Source organism: Phascolarctos cinereus, unplaced genomic scaffold (genome assembly GCF_003287225.1).
Source record: "Phascolarctos cinereus isolate Bilbo 61053 unplaced genomic scaffold, phaCin_HiC Scaffold_4;HRSCAF=312, whole genome shotgun sequence".
NCBI lineage: Eukaryota > Metazoa > Chordata > Mammalia > Diprotodontia > Phascolarctidae > Phascolarctos > Phascolarctos cinereus.
This window is the reverse complement of record NW_027555847.1, coordinates 603,168,039-603,194,430: the sequence shown is the minus strand read 5'-3', so window position 1 is coordinate 603,194,430 and position 26,392 is coordinate 603,168,039. Positions and strand designations below refer to the sequence as shown.

Sequence of the window (26,392 nt, the reverse complement as noted above, 5' to 3'; positions counted from 1 at the left end):
CTCCTTGGCTTTTCTGCCAAAGGCAAAATAAGAATATCACATAGTTCTATCTTCACACCAGTATCTGTTACCTTCAATGTCCTTTCTTAGCTTTTCTTTTCTCTTTTCTCTAAATATGGTTTCAAAGACGAAACAACAAAAATAATATTTTTGTTATCCTCACATTTCCTCACTAACTTCAGCTCACTGCTAGCTAACATTCACAATAACATTCACAAAGGTCGCTTTTGTAGCTTTCCCCTATGACCTGCCACTGCTATTTCATCCTGGGACATTTTCCAGAAAGCCATCCATAATACAGATTCTGGCTGCAACGTGTTAATAATGATTTCATTATACACTATAGTTATTTCTGCATAAGTAATATCCCACAATTTTTAAATTTTTTTAAGGTAGGTCCTAGCACAATTCTTTATATACCAAAGGCACTTAAGAAATACATTTGTATTCAACAATCATACTGGTAAATCCCTGTCACCAGCTCATAATTAGAAATGTTAATCTCTATTTAAATTTATATCTTGCCTTTATTTGAGGCAATTTTACCTGATAAACATATATATGAGAAAGAATTCAGTTTTTATATACAAGTTTGAAATCATCTTGGTTTCACTTAAATGTTTATTTTCTACATCAGATATGGCTTAAAAGCAGTTATTATACAGAGATGATCTGACAAGTGATATATAATTAATGGAGTCTTCTTGGATTCCTCTTCCTTAGAAACTTCAGTTAGCTTTCTCTATCGTCCTGCTTAGCAGCAAAAGGCATTTTTAGATTTGTACAAATGTCTCATTAATGGGAACTTGGTATAAATAGCACTGGGCATATAGTATATAACTCAAAGACCAATAAGGTTGATTGTGGAATTGTGTAATTAATGTGAGTTTTTAAAACCTTAAGACTGAGTGATCTGCAGAGTTTCCAACATATCTTCCACTGCCTTAAGAGAGTATTTGGTTTCCTTCTTACTTCGTCCTGCAAACTAAAAAGAAAAGGCAATTAAATTCATGTTTAATATTTACCTGATGGCATACAATATATTCTAATATAATCTTGTTAAAGACCGTAAATAACATAAATGTCATTTTTTTCAAAGGAAAGAGGTAATATTTTATCAGTTCCACTGAGTTCATTATCACCTCTGTAAAGATGACTAACAGGTCATTATGTTTTGTACTAGCTTTCCCCCACCCCCAAGCTCCAGTCCTATATCAATTAAGTCTATTGAAGATTTCAAACTAGACATACTGTTCACATCTTAAACTGAAGATGTACAAAACATTACTTACCTTTCCTCTCAAAACTCACTCCTCTTCCAAATTTCTCAATTATTGGTGAGGCTCCTATCATCTACCCAGCTACCCAGGCTTCACTGTCATTCTTGATTCTTCTCTTCCATATATTCAATCAGTTGTCAAATTTTGTTTTTCTCTTTACCTCTTTCCCATATATTCCCTTCTTTCCACTCACAGCCATCACCCTTGTTCAAAACCTCATTATCTCTCACTTGAACTATTGCAACAGCCTCCTAATTGGTCTTTCTGCCTCAGGTCTCTCCCTACTCCAATCCATCTTCCCACTCAGCAGCCAAAGTGATTTTCCTAAACCACAGCTCTGACCATGTCACTCCCCTAACTCGAATTCCAGTGGCTCTTTATTACCTCTGGGATCAAATACAAATTCTTTTTGATATCTTAAAAATTTTGGCCCAGCTTACCTCCTCAGCCTAATTGCACATGATTCTCCTTCTAGGAGGAGGGGAAAAGGGAACATTTATATAGAGCTTACTATATGCAAGATACTGCGCTAAGTGTTTTACAAATATTAACACATTTGATCCTCACAACAACCCTAGGAATTAAATGCTATTATTATCCTCATTTTATAGCTGAGGAAACTGAAGCAAAGAGAGGTATGAGTTACCCAGGCTCACAAAGCTCGTAAGTGTTTAAGGCCGGGTTTGAACTCAGGTCTCTCTGACTTCTAGTCCTAGTTCCACCTAGCTACCTCAAGTCAGACTAGCCAGTCGTTCTAACTATACTGGCCAGCCTTTTTACTGATTGTCACATATAACATGCCATCTCCCCCTCCATGCCTTTGCAGTGGCTATTCTCTTGGCCAAGAATGCACTCCCTCCTCACTTCTACTGCTAAAGAATGCTTAGTTTCCTTTAAGTTTTGCTCAAACATCATCTTCGGCATAAAGATCCTCCTGATCTCTCCACCTGATAAGGGATTTCCCTTTAAATTTTTTTTTCTACTTAGTATATTGCTTTATATGTCCATGTTTGACCCCTAATATATTCCAACTCCTTTGGGACAGGCAATTTCACTTTCATCTATGTATTTCCCTAGCATCTTGCACATAGTAGGAATTTAATAAATGATTGCTGACTGATTCACAACAGCAGAAACTATTTTAGCAACAGGATTATAAAAATGCTTTTCATCTGACTTCCAATATAGAACATATGTGGGATTGTAAAGATCATTTCAATAAGGGTTAATAATCAGTTAAAATAAGATTTCATTGCAACTTTGGCTAGCTTCTTAACCTATTGTGCTTGCTTTTAAAAATTATTCACTTTAGACCTGAAAATTTTTGAAGATGAATTTGAATTTGTATTTTAGTATTAACAGCAATTACCTCCTACCATATTCATCTAAAGTAGTTTTTTTTTTAACTCTATGAAAATGCTTGGGAAAAGTAAGGCACCCTAATATATTCAAGTAATTATTACCATAACAATTAAGTGACATGTAATTAATTCTTAAATAGTTTTTTTTAATATTTGTTGCCTTGTGGTGGTTGTACCATAAAAAATAAAATATTGTATTTCTGCAAAAGAGTAGGTCAGGAGTTTTCCAATGAGAATATACAACGCAACATATACTTTTGTGTATTATGACCATGTAAACAATATGTCCCCAGCTTGTTTAATTATAATTTACTGAAATTAAAGAAATACATACCATCAAATAATATCTTTGTATATTTATAAACATAAATTCAATACAATTCCTGTAACTAATGTGGGGTGGGAATGTGCTGCTGACTACCCCACGCTGATTTCAAAATGAGTTTTCTAACTGGACTGACAATTCTCATCATTCATCAGCCTGATTTAGCACAGATTTATCGGTTAGGTTGGTGTTTTCTTTCAGGAAAAAGCAACTGAGTTTTAATATACCTGCACTAAACTTCTCCCTTCTGTTGAAAGTACTGACTGAAATTTGCCATTAGAAACACAATCTATTGTATAACTAACTGTTACCATCTACACACTAAATAAATTTTCAAATGAATACTTTTTCTTCAAATACCAATATTGTCTTAAATACTTAGTTCTTGATTTACAATGTGTTCCTTCTCTCTTGTAATTAACATAATTTAGCAAACTTCTCATAACCTGTTGAGAAAGCATCTAACGTCTCAGATGCAACAGCTGTACAAGCTGGTAACCTGTCTATGACCGCTCAAGCTACACTTAACTTTAGGATCTCCTTACTTCCTAAACCATTAGCTTTCTATAGTTAAATATCATTTGATACAGGGGGGGAAAAAGAGGATGGGAAGAAGCCTTGGAAATAACACCAAAGGATGGAAAAAAATCTTATGAAAAACAGGACTCTGGGTGTCAAGTATAATTTAAAGAATGTTTTATTATACAAAGGAGATAACTACATTTAAATTTGTGTTTTCACAACAATGTCAAAATAAAAAGTTTTAAAGTGTATAAGAAACTACTTACTGTTTCCATTACTCTGCTAATTAACTCTTACGGGGATTTAGGAAGAACAGAAAGCCTTTTATTCTACCTCTCCAAGTAAACAAGAATGTTCTAATCAGATACTTTCAAGTCTAATTCCCTGGGAAAAGGTTTGATGAAGGGGCAAAAATAGGATACTATGTAGAAATATTTACTCCAAATAATTTCTCAACAAAAACAAAAACCTTTTGCAAGAACTGATGTTAGAATGCAATATTATGTATTAGTAAGGCTATATTAATGCTAAAAAAAAATATTTTATTTTGAGGTCCTGAATCAAAATATTAGTTATATTAAGTTGTGACTATTTCTTTGTAATTCAACAAAAATACAATCAAGACTGAAAGTGTCAACATTACTGACATCCAACACAATTTAGAAGAAACAAACCTCTTTGTGTCAAAACAAATAAAAGGAAATTTCAAACTCTAAAATCTATCACTTTACATTTTGCTTGACAAGCAATTATTTTGTCTATTCCAAAATTAGACGGCAATTTAACTGATTAAGCCGGAATACTATTTTCCCCAAAATCATGATTTAATTTTCTATTTCCCAAATGGTTTGTAACAGAATCACCTCTGCAATCATAACTAACATATGGATTGCCAACACTGAAGAATTTAACAGTGTACCAAAGAAGCATTTATCTGGAAAATTACTGCAACTAGGATCACATTAAAAGTTTTTTGTGAGTATTAATCAAACTTGCCTGCCAGTGCTGAAAATGCTTCAGCCACTTGAACATGCTAAACCAATTATGAAGAACAAGAACAAGAACTAATTGAACAAGAAGTAGCCATATTCTCTTTCATTATTAAGTGAAAAGGAAAGGAAGCAGTGCTTAACAATTCACTTTCTAATTTACAAGTACTCAGAAACATATTAAAAAATAGTTTACTTTATACCCGTGCTGACATAAGTCATGAAATTCTCAGTCTATTTAAGAATATAGTTATTAACTATTATACTGATGATTAAAGATTATTTTCTATGGTAATCATAAATAGCATAAATGATATAACTTTAAAGTTCTCATTATAACTCATCTGTAAGATGGGTCTAATACCTAATTGAGTATTGATCATAAAATTTAAGTGCAATTAAAACTTTCAAACATTAAAGAGTTATATAAACACTAGATGTTATTATCATGAGAACTGAGTTGTTGTTTTATCGTAAAATTTTTCCTTTGCTGACCTAAGAAAAAATTTCAGATTAAAAAATCATATAAACACACACATATATACATATCTGTGTATATAATGTTTATCTGAAAACATCTGTATGTATCCAAACGTGTACATATGTATGCATGCAGACTTTTGGAATACTCTGTATATATAGATTTAACCTATTATTTTATTGGAATACAAATACAGTAAAACATTATTCCTTTTATAATGATTCAGAATTTATGATAATTTGGGACCTACATTGGGATAAAATTTCTCTTTTCACTACAATAAAAAACCTTTAATAGACTGATGGTATAAATATGAGCAACAGGACACAGTCCACTTAAGGGAACAAATATTTTTCAAACACTGCAGCAGCTCTCACATGGTCTCAAAAATTTTTTATATAGAACTTCTTATCTATGAATTGCATTAAGGTAGGCACAGTAACAGTATTTTGTATTTATATAGCCTTCAGGGTTTATAACAGAATGATTTCTTCACAAGCCTGTCAGAAGACACTGTATTATAAACTCTCATTTTACAGTAACTAAAGTTTAATAATTATTAATGTGCACAGAACCGCACAGTATCAGATCAGATTTCAAATACAAGTCTTCTGACTCTACTTGAAAATGAAGTCCTTGAGTATAAAAAATGTCCCTCCTTCATACCCCACCACCAAGTGAAAAATTAAATACATACAATGATTTTTCACTAATTTCTGCTGTCTTGTTCCCATTTATTCTCAATTATGAGTTTCTACTATTATATTTGTAGCTGCATATGATCCCACAGTAACAGTGAAAGCAATTAGTTTATATTATGCTTTGAAATACTTAAGAGTGATCAATATATGTATAAGTTGGAATCAAATCTAGAATCCCTAACTTGTTAACAGATATAGTGTTCTTCATTTAAAGTTTGCCACAACCACCTACCCTTCCCGGCTAACTTAATTTTACACTCTGCCCCACAATAATGTACTCTCCATTCTAGTCAAATGAGCCTGCTGTTCCTACTAGGTTCCCTGTATTTGATAATGTACTCTCACCTTTGCCTCTTAGAAAATAAATAAATGAATGAATGAACAAATAAATAAATGAATGAATGAATGAATGAATGAATAAATAAATGAGGAAGCAAGCAAGCAAATAAATAAATGCACAGTTATCTACCATACAAGGTCCTTCCTGATCTCCCCAGGTATAAGTGCTTCATCTCTCCTGAACTTATTTTGTATAACATTATATATACTTTGTATTGCTTGACCCCACAGGAACTCCTCTAAGAGACTTTTTTCTTTTTTTGTACCTCCAGTGCCTAGCACAATATCTAAAACATAGCAAGTATTTAAATACTTATTAAATTCAACTGACCTGAAGGAAACCCTTCTTATTATCCAAGCACTACTTCCAAATATTCAATACTCTACAGAACACAATACTTCACTCAGCCTTCTCCACATTAACAGGGCCTATGTGTCTTTTGTCTTGAGAACTGATTGCTTTCCTACTCTCTCCTCCCCAAAAAGGTAGCACCTTCCTCAAAAAAAAAAAAAAAACACACCCCCAAATTGCATTGTACTTATTTTTTATATACTTAATATATGTATCCATTGTCCATATTTTATTTTCCTATTGAATGTAAGTTCCCTGAGGCCAGGGGTTGTTTTGCTTTTGTCTTTGTATCCTCAGTACCTAGGAATGATAGGCACATAGAAAATGTTTAATAAATGCTTGCTGACTGATTTGTTTAGTTAAATTCAACTTAACTGAAAACAGTTTAACATACCACAAATGCAAACAGACATCATTTCTTCACAAGTAAATTTTCCTTTGTCATAATGTCAACCTCTATGACTCTGCACAGGCTGCTCCTGACCGCTCCCCCAGTCCTGGAATGCTCTACCTCTTCATCTCCTCTTGAAATCCCTAACTGCACAGAAAGATTAGCTCAAATATCACTTTTTACACAAGGTCTTACCTACCCCTCCAATCTTCCCCAGCTGATACTCCCCCACACTCCTAAGGAAATTAATAATTTTATACTTACTTTGTACTGAATTATCTGATTATTTCTTATTTATCCCCACTAAAATGTAAGCTACTTGTAGGTATAGACCATTTTCATTTTTGACTTTATATCCCCAGTGCTTAGGAAAAAGCACTGAATAAATGCAGTGTGAATGGAACTGAAAGAATTTTTTTTCGGCTTTATGCCAACAGGAAAATAGGCCCCAGTACTCCAACACATTATCCAGGAACTCCTGGAACATCCAGGACATGAATTCCCCATGTTGGACTAGAGAAAGCCCTGTGTTATGGATACCAAAATTCTCATAACATCTTCCTGTCTCCATCCAGTAACTTTTTAATATCCACCAGCTAAGCTTATAAATTCTTGATTTGTTTGTGTAAAAAATAGTATTAATAATACCGCTTTCCATAACTGTGTACCATTTTTGCTGAATTACCACACAGCATACAAACAATAATCTCATGCTGAAAAGTGCTTTACAATTGAGAAAGTGCTTCCATCACAACTCCTCCACGAAGTAGGTAATCTAAATACATACTAGAATGACTTTATTGTAAACTTTATTTGTCTACAACACTAAATTTTGTTCACACAAGCTAAGTCTTTGTGGTCACCTCTGTCTTTTCTTTATGTTCAACAATTCTCCTCCTACAGATGGGGCACTCCTTTGAAGCTTCCTCTTTTCTGTCAGTGATGCATTTTCCTCAAGTTCAAAATCAGAGTCATCTTAGATTCCATTCTTTTAATCTCTTAAATATAGTTAATCATCAGATTCTATCAGTCGTTCCTTCAAAGTATAAATTTGTTCATTCCCAATATTATAATTTTCTTTCAAGGCCTGAGTCCAACAAGACTTTATTATTGTAAATATCTTACCTTCAGACTTCCTCATTTGAATCAAATGAAAAGCAACAAACATACTAAGTACCTACTTGGACAAATGTCCTATACTCCAGGGACAGATTAATATTCCTAAAGTACATCTTTCAACATGTCATTTCTCTACTTAAGAATCTATAATATCTTTCCAATGCCTACTGGATCTAGTCTAAATTATTGAATTCAAGACCCTCCATAACTTGGCCCCACTTTAAACATCTAATCTCTTCAATCCACAAAGTACAGAGAAGTGATTATTAGAAAAGCTCTACCTGTTTAATATACAATTTAATTCAATCCAATATTTAGGTCTTGGGGATAGAGTTTACAAGCTACTAAAAAAGATGGGGAGGGATGAAAATAAATATGTACAAATGTACAAATAAACACACTGCAAGTTAACAATAACATAATCTCACATTTATATGTTACTTTAAGATTTACTTTTACGAAACTGTAAAACTCCTTTAATGAGCCCAAGTGTCTTTATAAAAGCAAAGTTGTATTTTTCTAATACCAATATTTTATCAGAATTGCTATCTGGCAATAAGACACTGAATATAGCGCTGTCTAAAGAATACCACTGTGCCATAAGAGATGATGAGCTGGTTGATTTTAGAAAAACATGGAAAGACTTACATGAAATAATGAAGGATGAAATGAGAACCAAGAAAACATTTTACACAGTAACAGCAATATTGTTATAAGAACAACTCAGAACAACAGCTAAAAAAGACCTATGAAGGAAGATGCTATTTACTTCCAGAGATAGAACTGATAAACAGATGTATAATATGTTTTGTGTGTGTGTGTGTAATGGTAACCTTCTCTAGGGCAGGGTGGAGAGGGAGAAAAAATAAAAGGGTACAGCTAAGAACAAAAGAAAACTTAGAAGGAAGGGCAGAAAAGCAGTGGAGCTCTGAAAACAATGTCTAGTATTTATTACATAATTTTTCAAAAAAAAGTAAACTGTGAAATAGAAATTCGTGATTTTATATTGAATCATCTTTCTATGTTGTGCTTTGTACTTGGAAAAGTTCTTTTTTGTCTTTTTTGTATTTAAGTTCAAAATGAATATTAAAAAACAAAAACAAAAACATGATTGTCATACAGCAAGAAATGGAAAGGTACATGATGGACATGAATTAGCTGAATAACATAACCAACGAGGAACTCTGAAGAACAAGATTTCTCATGGTTTCAATGATCATTAGATAACTACCAAATCAATCTCTCAAATTTGGTCTGGACCTATGATAATACTGGTATGGGAAACTCCTGCTACCAATACAGACTAGCAACTATTCTGCAATTTATAGTCTTAGTTGAGGAATTCACACAACCAATATCTGTTAAGTGGTGGCTGAATACAGATCTTCTTGATTCATATGACCATATATCTAGAGCTACAAGAGACCTTAGAGACCATTTAGTCCAAGCCTCTCATTTTATAGATGAGGAAACTGAGCACCAGGGAAGTTAAATGGTTTGCCAAAAGTGACACAGAACAATAAGCTACAAAAGAAGATCTGAATTCAGGTTTTCTGACTCCTGAGTTTACATTCTACCCACTATATCATACTGCCAGGTGGCTCTCTATCCACTATATCATAGTTCTTTTTTATGAGGTTGTATAGTGAAAGAGAAGCTTAACGTAAAATATTCAACAATGAACTGATCTCTTATAAAATTAGTAAATTCAAAAAGCCTCTGAGCTTAATACTAAGCTCGTATTCTGGCTCACTCTGTCAACATAATTGCTTGTTAGTCTATAAATGTCTGCAGTTGTTTCTAAAAAGAATATGAATATAAAAGGAATAAGAAAAGCCCTTGGAATAACTCACAATGCTCTTGAATATTTTTCAAACAATGATTCTCTGTATAATTATGTTGTGAAAAATCAAACCTAACCCGAGAAATGTCATTTTGTCACTGCATAATTTTGTCAGGGAAAAAAATCTCAACAGTTGTTTCTTTTTTTGGTCCATTTTAAGATTTAACATATAATTACATTTATAAGCTAATCTTGGTAAAGGCAAAGTAAACTTATTTTCATGATTTTTTAGTTTCCTTTCAAGATAAAATCCTAACCAAAATTTTTTTCACTTTACTTATTGTAAAAAATATAAGTCCCCATTTTAAGTTAATTGACATTTTATGTAACTTTTCCCAGTAACAATTACCATTAGATAATGAGAAACCATGGCACCTGTGTGATCCTGAGCAAATCACTATAATGCTCTGGGCCTCAGTTTCCCTGTCTATAAAATGAAGAGGTTACAACTAGAAGATCTCTAATGATCTTTCTAATTTTTAAACCTAAGATGCAGTTCAACCCCCAAGTTTTTTCAAACAATAGAAGGGTGGAAGGGCATTCTAGAACAGCACTAACAAATTGGGAGTAACTACATAGTTCCCTGGGGCAGGTATGGCGCAGAAGAGGGAAGAGTGAGCTAGGATTTTAACCCAAATCTTAACTCCAAATACAGTACCCTCTCCACTATTAAAGCAAAAATATCACTTTAACTAAACACCACTTTAACTTTTCCCCTTCTAGATGAGGACAACTGAAATATTTTCAAATGTACAAAAGAGAAAAGGAGATTCAGAAGGAAGCACCAAGAAGCAGTTTTGAAAGTAACATGTGTAATCTATTATATATTATACTTTCTTTAAAAAGCAAGCTATATGAAATAGAGATTCATAATTTCACATAGTATCTTTTGAGATTAGGTTGTATGAATAGAAATTTGCATTTCTGGGGTTTGAAGTACAGAATGAAAAAATAAAATTAAAACAAAACAAAAAACACATAAAATTAAAACAAGATTTCATTCTGATTAAACTTCAGAGGCAAAATTAATGCTTTTTTTGAGGGTGCAGTATGGTATGTTTGGTGTTGACATAATCTGATAACATACAATATATAAAAACAAAAACTGACATTTAAAAATGGCTAAAAATCATCTTGATGATAAAGTTGGTCAGTGGAGAGGGACCACAAGGAGGAAGAGAGATGGAATGGCAAATGTACAAATGGAAAAGTATCTGCACATTTTGCTTTTAAATTTAAGAAAAGTGCATGTTAACTACCCATTTTTATTCATTTTTCTAAAAATCATACTCTTTCCCTGGTCAGTACTTCCCTGCATTTTTAATGTACATTGCCACAGATATAATTTTAGGTGTTAAAGGTTAGAGATGCCAAACTCCCAGCAACTCAAACCAGATTAAAATATACCTGGGAAATATTCAACAAAATATATAAAAAATACAATACAACACAGATAATACTACTTTTCTAAGTCAATAAGTAGTTGCCAGGGATCTGTTTCTATTTCAGTTTGATAACACCAATATAGAATACTATAAGCTTAATGACTTATCTTGAAAGTCATTATGAAGATCAAACTCTTAAAAATAGAGAGCCTAGAATCTACTTTTTCAGTTTTTAATTTTGTGGTGGCTTTCTGCTGTTGATATGCTAAATTCTGTAAACATACACTGAAATACAGTACTGAAAAGTTATTTATAAATCAAATCATGTTTTTTCTCAGTAATACAAATTATAGTTTCAGGCAAAGTCTCTCTCTCAATTTCTGATTAAACTTCTAATTGGAGATGGCTAACATGTTAATCTGTTAATAGTTCATCAAATAATCATCCCCAAATGTATACATTTGGATATTCCTGCTTGTTTTAATTAAAGTAGAGAACTCATAATAGGTATAGGAAATTCACACATCGCAAATTTTTGTACACATTAAAAGTGACTTTACTCCTAGAAGCGGCCTCTTCTACAAACAAGTGATTTTGAAAAGCACAAACCTACTCGTTGCATGGCTTACATAGATTGAACATATATATATTTTAATGGAAGTGGTTGATAATGTAAAATTACACTTTATATTCTAACCTGATATGCTCTGTTGATTTGACTAGCTGCCCAACCAGCATATTTCATATTGTCCTTTTTCATTTTTGCACTTGCTTTTGGATTTGAAGCAATATGACTTGCAGACTATAAACAGAAAAGAAAATAAGTCAAACTTACATTCTTTTTTATAGCCAAGAAAATAATAAAAACATGAAGTCATGATTATAATATGAACTATATCAATATAACTAAAAAACCATTATGTCCATATAATACATTATATTAGACAGCAGACAGTCTATAATTTACAATGTTATAAACTTTATATAAACTCTAATAGGTATAAAAAATGTAATTTTAAATACAGTACAGAGATAAAAGAAAAGAGGAAGGAGGAATGTAGCTATTCAAAATTATTACATAGTAACACATAAATAACTAAAAGACCCCCAGCAAACTGAGTGAATCCTACATAAAGGATTTATGGAAAGGTACTGACAAGAATTCTGTAAGAAAACATGGAGTAACTGGGACTTGTATTCACACATATGAGATTAGAAATCTACTCTTAAATATAGATTTCCTATAACCCTTTATTAAAAACCACTAGTTACTTTTTACACCTTGAATAAGCCTCTAATTTGTTCCTTCAGATCAGAAATAACAATTATTTCTAAAGTACCTGTTATTCTTATGACCATTGATCTCTATCACCTGCAATTCTGACATTTCCTTAAAGCCTTTGAGGACATCCTAAAATCTTCATTATCAATTTCAAAAAATTCAAAATTAGTATAAAAATCTTATGCCAATTCTTATTGGGCTATATGATTTCTTTCTACTCCATCTAGAGAGAAATCAATTGCTTTTACTATATCATTACTAAAATAATTTCTCTTTCTCTGCTAGGGTACATTACCATCTTTTTTCCAAGTTTATGTTTAGTCCTATACATTAGTTTCAGAATATTAAAGTTGGGAGAGACCTCGGAGATTATCTAGTCTCTGGGAGTTCAACTGATTCTTTATTCTCTAGTGCTTTTCCTTAACTATGTGTTTAAGCACAAAATTTCTTACCTTTGGAATAGCCTTCCCCAACGCCTATGCCATCTTTGCCTTTTGAAATCCCAAATATTCTCCAGGACCCAACTTCAACACAACTCTCCCTGATAAGGGCTTTGCCTAGTCTCCTTGGGTAAATATATCTTACCTTCCTCAATCCTCCTATTTCACTTCTGCAACTCTTTTAACATGTTCCATTGTATGCTATAGATGGAATTATTGTATATTTACTTCTTTGTTGATATATAAGCTATATTCTCTTCTCTGTCCTCTCCTACTCTGTATTTTCCCCAATCCATACATAGTACAGTATCTTGGAGATATTAGGTGTTTAATAGTTGTTTAATGCAACTTAAAAATTATCTCTCTCCTTCAAAACTTACCCCTCTTCCTCACTCACTACTACCAATGAGTGTCCAAGTTTTGTTAACCCTAACTTCACAATACCTCTTACATCTGTACTCTTCTATTCATAGGGCCACCAGGCTAGTTCAGGCCTTTATCATCTCTCACCTAAACTAATGAAACAGCCTAATTATTCTCTTTCCCACTATTCTCTGCCCTTTACAATTAATTCTCCATACAAATACTAATATTCCTAAAGCACAGGTCTAATTATTTCACTCAACTGTTAAAAGAATCGTCAGAGGCTCTCTATTGCCTATCAGATAAAATGCAAATTTATAATCACCAAATTTCAAATGTGGAAGGGAGCTCAGTGGTGATCTAGTTAACCCATTAAAAAAATGTCAGGGGGCAGCTAGGTGGTGCAGTGGATAGAGCGCCAGTCTTGGAGTCAGGAGGACCTGAGTTCAAATCTGACCTCAGACACTTGACACTAGCTGTGTGACCTTGGGCAAGTCACTTAACCCCATTGTCTCACCAAAAAGCAAAAAAAAAAAAAATAATAATTTTTTAAAATGTCACTATAACATATCAGAAAAGTGCTCATCGATCCTCTGCTTTAAAATTTCTAGTAAGGGAGAAACCACTACCTCCATTACACTTTCGGACAATTTTCCTGACTAACTCTCCAAAACATTTTATCAATTACTTCTGACTGTGTCCTCTAGACAGCCCTTGAAATATCTGAAGATAGCTTTCTATTATTTTTCTCCTGAATATTATCTCCTCCAGCATAAATATTCCCCAGTTCCTTCAACCAACATTCATATGGCACAGATTCGAGATCCTTCACCACACTACCTGTAGTCCACTGAATCTTATCAGGCTTATCAATGTAATTCTGAAACTGTAATCTAGAATTAAATACAATATTGTATACAGATATGTTCTGACCAAGGTAGTGTATAGCAAGACTATTATCTCCTTGTTCCTGGATGCTATATCTCCACTACTGAAGTCCAACATCACCTTAATTTTTCTGACTGCCTTATTGCACTGACTCCACATATTCATTAACCTGTAGTCCACTAAAACCCCCATGGTTTCCAGATTAAGTGCTGTCTACTCCAATCTCGTACTTGATTTTTTTTCAAACCAAAGTTTAAAACATTACATTTAACCCTACTGAATTTCATAGTATTAGATTCAGTCCGATGATCTACTATGTGTTGGCTATCCCTTCCAGTTTTGTTCCATGTGAAAATTTGATGAGCATGTCACCCTTATTTTTATCCAAATCATGAAATAAATGTTAAATAGCATACAGCCAAATCACAAATCCCTGGGGCACTCCCCAGGAGACTTTCTGTCATAATAACGTTAAAACATTAACAACTACTCTTTGAATTCAATCATTAAACAAACTATGACTCCATCCCATTATATGTCCATAGTTCTCCATCTTCTCCACAAGAATAATTCAAGTTATTTAAGGAAATGCTTTACTAAAAACTTAGGCAAATTACATCTAAATCATTCACCTAAAATCCTGGATTAGAAACTATCAAAAAAAAGAAATAAAAGAAAAGAACGTTAGCCAGGCATGACCTGTTCTTGAAGATCTTCAATATATATTTTTTTAATCAATTTTTGCTGCCTTTAGTTTTCCTTATCAGTTTCAGCTCATTCTGACCACTGCTAAGTAAAATGAGTATTCCTGTCACTATTTTTGCTTTTTTTTTTTCCAGGGAGGCAATCAGGGTTAAGTGATTTTCCCAGGGTCACACAGCTAGTAAGTGTCATGTATCTGAGGCCAGATTTGAACTTAGGTCCTCCTGACTCCAAGGCCAGAGCTCAAACCACTATGCCACCTAGCTGCCCCCATATCATTCTGCTTTACATAATTTGTATCCTAGTTAAATTATCCTTCTTGCTGTTCCCTGAATTTCCCATTTCATGTCCTGTCTCCACGGCTTTATACAGGCTCCATGCCTATAATGTTCTTCCCTCCTTATTTATCTGTGTATGTGCTTTATGATCCTAATAGAATATAAGCTCATTGAGGGCAGGGAATTTCTCTCCCCAACTTTTTTTTTTTGCCTCTGTATATATACAGCACTTAATACAATGCCTTGCACACCCCGGACAATAAATGCTAACTAAATTTAGTGGTATACTGAATCTTGGTCTTTCAAAAAGAGCTGAATTTTATCAAAAAACAGCCTGGAAGTTTTACCACATCAGATGTGAGAACCAGGGACCCTGGGTTAAGAAGGGCAAATCAAGCATAGGTCATTTTTCCAATGCTTTTACAACTGAGACTGTTACCTTTATTACTGACCAATCCCACACTTTACCTCAACAACAACCTACACAATATTTCTATGACTTGTTCTATTTCCCAAAAGAAGGCCTTTTTTTTCCTTCTTAAATTACTTTGTATTTACCTATTTATAATACTTGGTTTTCCCCCACAACAGAATGTAAGCTCCTTCAAGGTAAGGGCTTTTTACATTTTTGTTTTTGATCTCTGTAGGGCCTAGCATAGTGCCTTGCATGTAGTAAGTGACTAACAACTGTCGGATTAACTGAATTGAATAAGGCTACCAATAGCTATTAGCAATGTCAGTTACCATAATGTTAACAGTTCACAGATCTCAGATTTTCAAGAGGTACCTTGAAACAGAATCTCTTTGGACTGCCTCTATTTCCAGACTACTTTAACATCAGAGAGAAATTTATCCTCACTTCATATTAGATCATAGTTTCTTAACCTTTTTGTATCATGGACCCCTGTGAAGTTATAACGAACCCTAGGGAATCCTCCTAAGAATAGAATTTTTAAACATAAAAAATAAGATAAATAGGATTACTAAGAAAACCAAAGATTAGTCCTCTCCATAAACTCCATTCATAGACCCATGGGGGGGAGGGCAGGAATCTATGGATCCCAGGTTAAAAACTCCTATCTCAAATAAATGCACTCACAAAATACTAATCAAACTTAAATGAAGAGAGTGAATTACTTAAACCTTCCATTTAGTTAACTTGTATTCTACAGTGATGAATGGGAAGGAAGATTTTTTTTAAAAATCTGTGGCTAATGCTATTGTCACTAGCAATGATCTTATAATGAAGATAACAACTCCATCATGATTTAGTGACAGATTCATGTGCTTTAGCAGATGACTTGCTGTAGTTAAAATAAACAAAACCCCCCAAAACATCATCAGCTAGGAGCCAACATATCAGAGAGGAAATTCACTGAACTTAGCTTAGGCTGGACTGTGGATGGCAGTATCTCATTTGAATGGTATGTCACTAGTCCCATCTCAAAGACTTGCTAACTGAGTAGGACCTGTCAAGACAATTAGGGTAACCTCTGTATTAAGATGAATCAAAAGAATACGATTTTAATAGAATTTGCCAATTATCTTCCTAATCTTCCTACATTATTCTATCGACCAATACACATATCAACTTTTACATATCTAAGCTTATATGATCTTTGTTCATATTTTTTACACAAATCTTCTGTGAAAGATATGTTCCATGCACTAGAGACCTTTCTCTTGTCCTTTTAACATTTAGTGAATGGCAGTGCAGTTATTGGGCTGCCCATTTCTTCTTTTTCACCATCACCATAAGACTAGTCAATCTCCTTTACTTTATCGTGCATATCTGTTATGTGATTTCTAGTCAAGTCAATTTTGGCAATATACTGCAGATGCTCTTTGTATCACTTGCTACTATTAGCTAGTCTTCCAATAATGATAGCAAAATATGATTTTAAGTTTTATTCTTTCCACCATAAAGTGACAGACCATATCACCTTCTAAGATTTAACCAAGAGAATTGACCACTTCCACCTCGTCAATAACTAAAATTAAAGGCATACACCAACCACCATACCTTGCTTAAAAAATACTTTTAAATTGGTCCAGCAAAATGAACTTTAAAATTCTATCAAAAGTTCATAATAAACCAAATTCAGAAGGAACCAAGAAGTTGAGAGGTTAAGTTTTTTTTTTAAGTCCTATCTCTCCTCCAACAAAGCCAACATTTGCATTGTTATATCCACAAAATTAAGAGTTTCGAATCCGAAATCAGACTCTTACAAGCTGTGTGACCATGCACAAGTCACTTAAAATCTCTGGGTCTTCTTTTCCTCATTTGTAAAACTAGGGGATTGGCATCATGACTACTAAGGAGGAGCTCTATGTGTTCCATTTGTTTCCTAATTACATAAGCTCCTTGAGGGCAGGGTCCACATTTTATATCTACTTGTAACCTTGACAATACCTAACAGATCGTTGCACCCAATAAATATGTGTGACTCATTGATTCTTCCCTAAGCTCATCTTTTGCCCATATATAATCAAACAGAAACAGTTCTTATTTGTTTCCCAACATAAAATCAATCCTATCCTATTAGGAAAACTGGAATCCAATATGCCTTGGAAAATCTACTTAGTATATGTATTTTGACATCTTTTTACTAACATAGTTTAAGCTATCTTAAGGGAAGTTTAAAGTACACACTAATTTAAGTTTAAAGAACGCACATAATAGGGTTAGGCATGGCAAAAACGGCATCATCAACCCCCACGAAATAAAAATAAAACTAGTTCAACACGCTGCTTATGTCTGCTGCTATTTCACTTGAAGAGAACAACTCTGACTTTTAATATGGCAAATTTTATTTTTTTATGACAAAGTATCAAGCTGCTCAATTTACTTTTCTATGTGTGTATTACATTACATGTATGCATATATACATAACTAAAACTGCACTAAGACTTCTGGGACATTTGTGTATACATATGTATGTGTGTATGTATCTATGTATAATATCCATTCTAAATTATATAACTAATTTTAGTTTTAAAGTTTAGCTAAAACTAATCTCGGAACTCTGAAAAATTATTAACAATCAAAACTATCTATTTAAAATTATTAATTTCAAATTACTACACATATTTAAACTATATTAAAGATCAAAACCATACAATAAGTAAATAAATGAGTAAAAGGTATGGGAAGTGATTGGAAAGAATAGTTAATAGATTTTAAATGACACATTTTCTTAAAATAACATTTAGCATGCACCTCAACTCACCATGTAAAGCCCAAAAAGAGCTCTCATGTTTCGATTATTCAGTTTCAATGCCTGTGCAAAATATTTTCTTGAAAGTTCGAGATTTTCAAGTCCACCTTGGGTATATTTAACCTGTTAAAATTGTACATGGCTGAAATCTGTTGATTTTACTACTTTGAAATACAGCATGTTTCATCATACCACAGGAATTACTAATTGCAGTAGTTAGATATTTCATATCCAAGTCCAAGATATTAAAGGAACTCATCTTAAGGTTGTTAGGACTAATCTAAATCTCAAAAGCTTTTTGAAGCATAACAAGACAAAGCACAACTCTGAAATTTTATCTCTTTTTTGTATTATTGAATGCTTAAAAAATAAAGACCCTTTCAGTAAGAAAATATATATAGGTATAATAACTTCAAATGATATATTTGCAAGAAAAAAATTAAACTGAAGCACTGCATTTAAGTTTCTGCTACTCAGGACTTTACAACAACACATAAAATACAGCTTTAGGTGTGAAGTTGTCCCGTAGCAACTATTTTTATTACTGAAGTGCTTTAGCCAAGATTCAGTAATTACATTTCTTTTATAAATTTTCTAATTGTAGAGATAGAATTAGAACATCACCTCAGAAACTGTTAGTCATACTCAAAACAAGTATCATCTGTAAAGCAGGATGCAAATAAAATCCATCTTCTTGCCTCTATATATTTGTTAGAAATACAGACTTGATAGAAAAAAATCTCTGTAATCTTTTTAGAATCTTCATGGACTTAGAAAAAGAAATGTTACAAATTTATTTTGAAAAATGTCCCAATATGTAATTAATACCAAAGTTTTTTAAGTACTTCTAACAAAAAAGTCATCGCTTCAAAAAATAATTAGAGATTTAAAATTTTAAGCCTAAAACTAAAACTTCATCAGATGTTTTAAAAAATTACATCCTTATCTAACAATCACAAGAAGTATCATTTTAAAAGAATTATTTTTAATTCCTGCAAATTATGCAACAGTAATGATAACAGAATCACTGTTAAAATTAAGTTAAAAAAAACTTTGGTAAATTAAATTATTAAAACATTAAAAAAAACCCACTTACTTCAGCAAATTGCTGACAGTATAAATGGTTGTGTGGATTAGTCATCATAAGTTCCTCCAAACAAAAGGCTGCTTTTGCATAGCTGAAAAATATAAAGAACAGAAATTAGTTCATCAAAAACTGTTGAAAATATTAGACTGTCTGCAACTTAAAATAATTAAGAACAATTTTTGCCATCACATTAGCTATCACTTCATTCTCAAAATTCTTACAATTAAGGTGATTAGATTAATTCTAGAATTCACAAGATTAATTAATTTTTTTTAAATCTTAAAAGAAAATCTAGTTAGCAAAAAGGAAACTAGTTTTTAAACATGTATTAAAAGCATTACACCTAATTCTGAAGAAACAAAAATTCCAACAAGTGATAGATAGAATTGTGCTTCTAAAAGTGTTTCTAAAGAAAGAGTATTCTAACCATCCTACTTAAGCAACTACAGTGTAACTCAATGTATATAGTTTCTCCGCAACTTCACATATGAAGTTACTATTCAGAGGAAATCCTAATGAATATGAGTGCTACAATATCTGACACCTTGGAAAAGAGAAAATAACTCCTTTACGACATAAGGAAGAGACTACTTTTTTATATTCTGCCAATATAAATAAAAATGAAATGAAATTAGAATATGCCACTTCAAACATTCTGATGCCTATGAATGAAAAAGATAAATTACTCATTACTTTTCTCCACTGTTTGATCTATTCAAATTTCAAATATAAATATACAGATTCCATATCTGCAAACCAACTCACCAATGAAAAAGCAATTGGTATTTGTGGTAAAGATATCTACAGAAATATTAACACCAAGAGCAAGAGTGAATGCTTTCTCATTTCATGGATGAAGAAACAGATTTGAAATATTCTGCCCTTCACCTTTTAATGCAAACTATTTAGATTATAACATATTACCTATTAAAAAAAAGAAAAGCTATTGGAAGATACTTCAGATCTATACCCTTTCCTAAGAGGGCCAAGAGTTTGAGAAGAGTACACAAGATTTCAGGGCTAAATTGGCTTAATCATAGTCATGACTATGGCTCCTTTTCAGTATAAATCCATATCAATATTTTAAAGTGCTTCAAAAGAGATTATTGCAACAGTAACAGAAGATAACAACTCTTTAAAAAAAATGAATCTAACCATCTTCAAACAGCCAAATGTTACATTTGTGTCTCCCCTACAAGAATGTGAGCTCCTTGAAGGGACTGTTTTTGCCTTTCTTTGTATCTGTAGCACTTTGTACAGTACTTGCTGGCACATAGCAAAAGTGTAATAAATGCTTATTGACTAAACAAATACCCTATATTTCAATCCACTATTTTTTATTAAAAAAAAAGCCACATGCCATATATATACCACTGCCTATACTCAAGTCAATGCAATGGTTCTAATTCTCAGTCTCAAAATACATTTGTCACACTTCACTATATTTTAACTTGGACTTAATCACAGAATACCTCCAAGTTTTCAGTTTGCGGAAAAAACAGATGAATGGTCATTTTGTAACTTTAACTGGCTTCAAAGTCAAAATAATTTTTGTAACACTATTGAAAAGGGTGGGCTGAGTACAATTATCATTTCCTTGGGGAAAAAATTACTTTCAGCTGCTTCTCTGACAATAATTTGTACTACTTTATAGCTAAAAGGCTTTGGATTATCCTGTTTAAGAGTACTTTCTACGCTGTCTCATTTCTCCATAGCCTCTTTGAAGATAAATACGTATAATTTTCTTTCTTAAAGCAGCTGTCAAAAGAGTTGAATAAAAAAATAATATCTTATGGAAAAACTGACAAGATCCTTTAGTCAATCATAAATCTATAGAAAGTAAACTTCACTATGATTAACACACATTCAGAAATACAAAATGTAAGGGGAAGATATTCTTATTATTTTACTGTATATTAAATCCAGTTACATTCATTTAAATCTAAGTACTATAAATAACAGGATCATAGAATTAAAGTGAGGAGTAATTTTACAGGTCATTCAGTCCTATAAGGACAAGTACAAGTGAGGACAGGTACTGAGTGGCAGAGCAACAAGCGAACCTAGATCCTCTAACTCCAAATTGAGGGCTCTTTCCACTGAATCATGCTGCACAGTGCATACCAGTCAAAATTTTAAATACAGAGATTATAAAAAAAATTGAAAGTCTGTTTAAAACTAAAACACTGCGTATATACTCATCCACATATCTTACAGATATTATGCTTACATATGAATATATACATGCATGCATCCTACAGACAATCTGAAGACATCTGTAACAAATAAGTGAGCCAAAAACTGGGGGTAAGTCACTGTAATAGCATCAAGATTGAGAGAACTGAGACATTATCCTTAACTATCCAAATCATTCATCAAAGCAGATTTTTTACTTGAATTAATACAGGATTAATTGCCTTGATTCTCCAATTCAATTTGCAGGTTTAATCTGGGCAAAGACAAGAGAACAGAATCTTCATATATTTTGTTTCCTCCATCGAATATTTTAATTTCTGTGAGAGCTAGGCTTAGCTGCTCATGGACAATAAGAATATAGTACATCACTCCCTCAAAGTCTGACTCTTTCACGATTTTTCTACAAGGAAGGAAGCAAATAATGTGACATAATTCCGCTTCGGCAAAAGAACTAAGGAAAGAAAAAATATGCCTGAAGCTGGAGGTTAGAATTAATGCGGTGATATTAAAAAACTTGCACTAAAGCTTTGGATTAATCCTCCCACACTGGGATTTCCTCCTGTCATAAGGGCAATAAAAAAAAAAAACCACTCACAAAAACCATTAAATATCCAATAAGCGAGTTCAACATTCTTGATTGTGCTCAGTTTTGCACCCAGGCAACAGAACGCCTGCCCTTTCAGAAAGACTCCCTTAGCATTGATGCTAATAAATGCTTACAGTCAACAGAATCTTATGATGCCCATTTAAAAAGAAATACTTCTTGAAGTCATGCAAGCAGGATAAAGCACTCTGTGTATATGCACAATTTAAACCCTAAAAATAGAAAACTTTTTAAATAACCTTTTTAAATGAAGGCATAATATTTCTCATTACAATGAATGAAAAATGAATTTCAAAGAAAAATCTACCATTTCTTATTTCCCAAATCAAAAAGAGTTTAACAACACAATCAAATAAATGAGTGGTGCAAAATCATTCCATCTGTTTTAGCACAAAATTTTTTAAATGGTTTCTAAGTTTAGAGGTGTTTAATTAATCTTATTAAAGATTTAAAATATGGTAAAACTTTCCCACCAAACCTTAGATACAGAGCAAGCATTTTAATTTATAGGAGACAAAATTTCACTGCTAGCAGGTTTTATGTGGAATTAGCAACTTACTCATGTTCATTGATGTAAAGTTCTGCAAGTTCATGCCAAGCCTCTTGGTCTCCGACAAATCTGGTGGGAAGAAGGGGAAAAAAAAGTTGTGTGCAGTGATTCTGTAAATGAACAGCATGGAAGCAAAAGGGTAAATCAAATGTAAATTCCATTTTAATTAAAAAAAGATTTATCATAATAGCAAAACACAATCCTCTTGCAAAACACTCACTGTTCCAGATACTCATTCAGCTCTCGGATGGCCTCCACATTTTTCCCTTGAGCTTTTCGAATGGCAATCTTACGCTTTCTTGCAGCCTATGAGTTGACATTAATAAAGGATTAGGCTCTCATGATTCCCTGGGTTTTTGTAAAGAAGGCAATTTGACTGTGCAAATTATTATCTCAATGCCAGTGGAATTCCATTGCAGAGCAACTGCTTAGTTGGAGTTTATAAACATACCCTATGACATCCCACTGGGAGGATTCAAATACCCCTTTTACAATCACATTATGTATGCTTACTTTTGATGCACACAGTGCACGCATCGTTTCTTCCAAATAAATGACAGTCCAGATCCAGATAATTACAAGGCAGCAGGGGATCCTAATCTTTATTCAGCCCAAAGTCCCCCACCCTGTCATTCATAAGATCTGTATCTTAGGGATAGTTTGTTAGCAAAGATTAGAAAATCCAACTGTGGCTACTTGATTGCCATTTATAAATGAGCTTTTGGCAACTTTTCTTCACTATTTTAACATAAGAATTAGCTGCTATTACTTCAATTCCATAAAAATGCTCTATAAAATACTACATGGAACAACCCAAAATAACTATTGTATATACTATAGTTAACTACCATACCAGTCTATCATAGTCTAATTACTGCTACTGAAATCTTCTAATATAATCATCTTATGGGCCAACTGGGCAGCAGAAGATAAGCCATTATGTAAAATAACAATGAAGAAGAATAATCATAAATCATTTTATGTGCTGTTTTATCTTCAATATCATACAGTTGTTTTATTTTAAATAATGCTACTGATTTGAGAAAGGTCATCATGCCACAGTATACTTATAATAGTTACGCTTTTTCAAGTGTGAGATTTTACTATAACTGTCCATAAAACGAATAAAAACAGCAATGAACGTACACCTTAGTTATTTCAGGGAAAGCCAAAGTTCTTAACTAGATGATAAGAACTCAATGGAAAAAAAAAAAAGATACACAGAAACATTCAATACTTAGTGGCCTGTTAATCCCTCAGTAATCTACATATGAAACATCAAGGCTATTTTTAGCCAGATATCTTTTTTTATGCCTTTTATTTTTACATCATGTTCATTTCAAATATACCCTCTTCCTCCTCTACCCAAAGAACGATCCCTTGTAACAAAGATTTAAAATGAAAGAAAAAAGCATTTCAGCAAACCAACACACTGACCACACATTAAGGAGATATAGCTTATCTTACAGAATATATGCATCCTTAGACAAAGTTGTTTTAAAAATGAAGGGGGGGGGCAGCTAGGTGGCGCAGCAGACAGAGCACAGGCCCTGGAGTCAGGAGGACCTGACTTCAAATGCGGCCCAGACACCTGACACTTACTAGCTATGTGACCTGTGCAAGTCACTTAACCCCACTGCCTAGCTCCACCGCCCCGAAAAAAAGTGAATTGGGCCTTTTTTTTTCAAAAATGTCTTTATCAATAAATAAACACACACACATATTCTCCCACAGTAAAAAATCTGGCTTCACTGAGATTATAACCTCCTAGACAGAAGGGACTATATCAAATTTCTTTAAATCCCTCAAAATGCTTAGTACAGTGCTATGCACATGTGTTTAATAGAGTACCTTGTAAAGTCATTATTACATTAAACTGAAAGAAACCTATTATGCCCACATATTTAATGGGAAATGACAATGATCCAATCGAATATAATAAAACTCGGTATGTTATAAATTATAAGTAAGAGTAGCTAGAATTTTTTTTTTCCTATTTGGGACACAAGGACTTAAGAACTGAAAAAAAAAAAAACGACCCCTTAGGAAAAAAACACTGGTACTTTGGCCTGAGAGGTGATCCAACTCTATGAAATTCTCTCCCTCAATATGCTACAAGATAACAAAAAAACACTCTTTAGTTACTTAACCCTTTTTCTAGCACATTATGGAAGCAAACATTTTAAAATGCAAAGGTTTAATTAGACTAATGAGGACATATGCAGAAGCACTAGAGGCAAAAGAATATTTGAAATATAAGAAAAAGGATAACCAGAGCACACTTGCTGAACCAACTAAATCAAACTGTTACAAAATAACAGGGCATTTACAAAAATAATTTAGTCTCTCAGAAGACAGAACCAATAACAGACTTAATTCTGCCAAACTATTTGTGAAAAAGTGATAGTAATGTTGGGAGAAAGTAATGTTACCATCCATGTTCATAGAACCAAATAAAAAAATGCTAGGTATGATCAAGAGCAGGCAGTGGTTCAGTGGACAGAGTCCCAGGGCAGAGTCAGGAAGACCTGAATTCAAATTCAGTCTCAGATACTTACTGTATGGCCCTGGGCAAGTCACTTAACCCTGTTTGACTCCATCTATAAAATGAGCTAGAGAATGAAACAGCAGACCACTCCAGTATCTCTGCCAAGAAAACCCCAAATGTGGTCACAAAGAGTTGGACACGACTGAAAACAACTGAACAACCATAGTCAAACATATACCTTAGATTTCAAGAAAGCAGAAAAAGGTTCACAGAAATTTAGGTATGATTTTTTTGAATGAACCTATATCAAGAGGCATGAGAGATACTCAGTAATGAAATTCTAACACTATAATAATGAGTGCTTATGAAGAGGAAGAAGAGTGGTAACTAAAGAAGCTATCATCTACATGTGGAATTTTTCAATACATATGTAAAAGAATATATATGTGAAAAGTAGAAAAGGAAGCACAAAATCAAGCACCCACTTAGAAGAATGTACGTAAAAATAGTTTCAGAGAAATTAAATTCTCAAATGAGCCAAGGACACATACATACATATACAGACACACATACATACTAAGGGCATTTTTTAAAAAAGTTCTCTGGAATTAGAATAATAAGTTAGCAATAAGATGCACTGGTAGGGATACATAGTATAAAGATAACAGATGAAAGAAAGTAGAACTGTTCAACTCACATTCTGGCTATACATCTTCTTTAGCAGGGAAAATGATCTTCAGATTGGCAAGTTTAGAATAAATACGGCTAAGAAAGAACTAAATAATTAAGAGGGAGAGAGGAAAAGAGAAATAGTTGGAAATCTACCTAAGATTTGCTTACAGATTTCAGTCTTTGGTTAAGCAAGTGGGCAAATTGCTGAAGCATCTAGCAATGTGTTAGCCAAAGAGAAGAAACTGAGATCTCAATTTCACCAAATATGTAACTTGAAGTAAATTTCTAGTAACTTTGAAGGCAGTGCGTTTGTGGTTTCTACCAGTTTTAATCCAGATGACAAGGAATTTACAGAAGCAGATAGGAATCTTAACTTTGTCCAGAAGGTTGAACTGCAGAAGAATGTGAGACAAAAGTAGACAGAGAAAGTGTCAAGGAAATCCTTGGAACTTTATGATGGGCTCTTCTAATAGAAGGTAGAATGAGACACTTCGAGACCCAGGGTGGCAGTATTGGAAGAGAAAAGAGGGCTTATA

General features: G+C 33.1%; 1 protein-coding gene across 3 annotated transcripts in view; it reads right to left on the bottom strand.

The window, feature by feature from the left end:
* Positions 1-603: 603 nt before the first annotated feature.
* EMC2 (ER membrane protein complex subunit 2) overlaps positions 604-26,392 on the bottom strand; it is a 66,059-nt gene continuing 40,270 nt past the window's right edge. The window contains exons 6-11 of one of the 3 annotated variants that reach the window (XM_020970264.1): positions 22,917-23,002; positions 22,706-22,765; positions 19,356-19,437; positions 18,272-18,382; positions 11,786-11,890; positions 604-985 (exon numbers count right to left, since the gene is read on the bottom strand). In XM_020970264.1, coding sequence (XP_020825923.1) covers positions 899-985; positions 11,786-11,890; positions 18,272-18,382; positions 19,356-19,437; positions 22,706-22,765; positions 22,917-23,002 — 531 coding nt within the window. In that variant the 3' untranslated portion in view covers positions 604-898. The remainder of the gene's footprint in view (positions 986-11,785; positions 11,891-18,271; positions 18,383-19,355; positions 19,438-22,705; positions 22,766-22,916; positions 23,003-26,392) is intronic. The other 2 variants (XM_020970270.1, XM_078153705.1) reach the window with 2 other exon arrangements.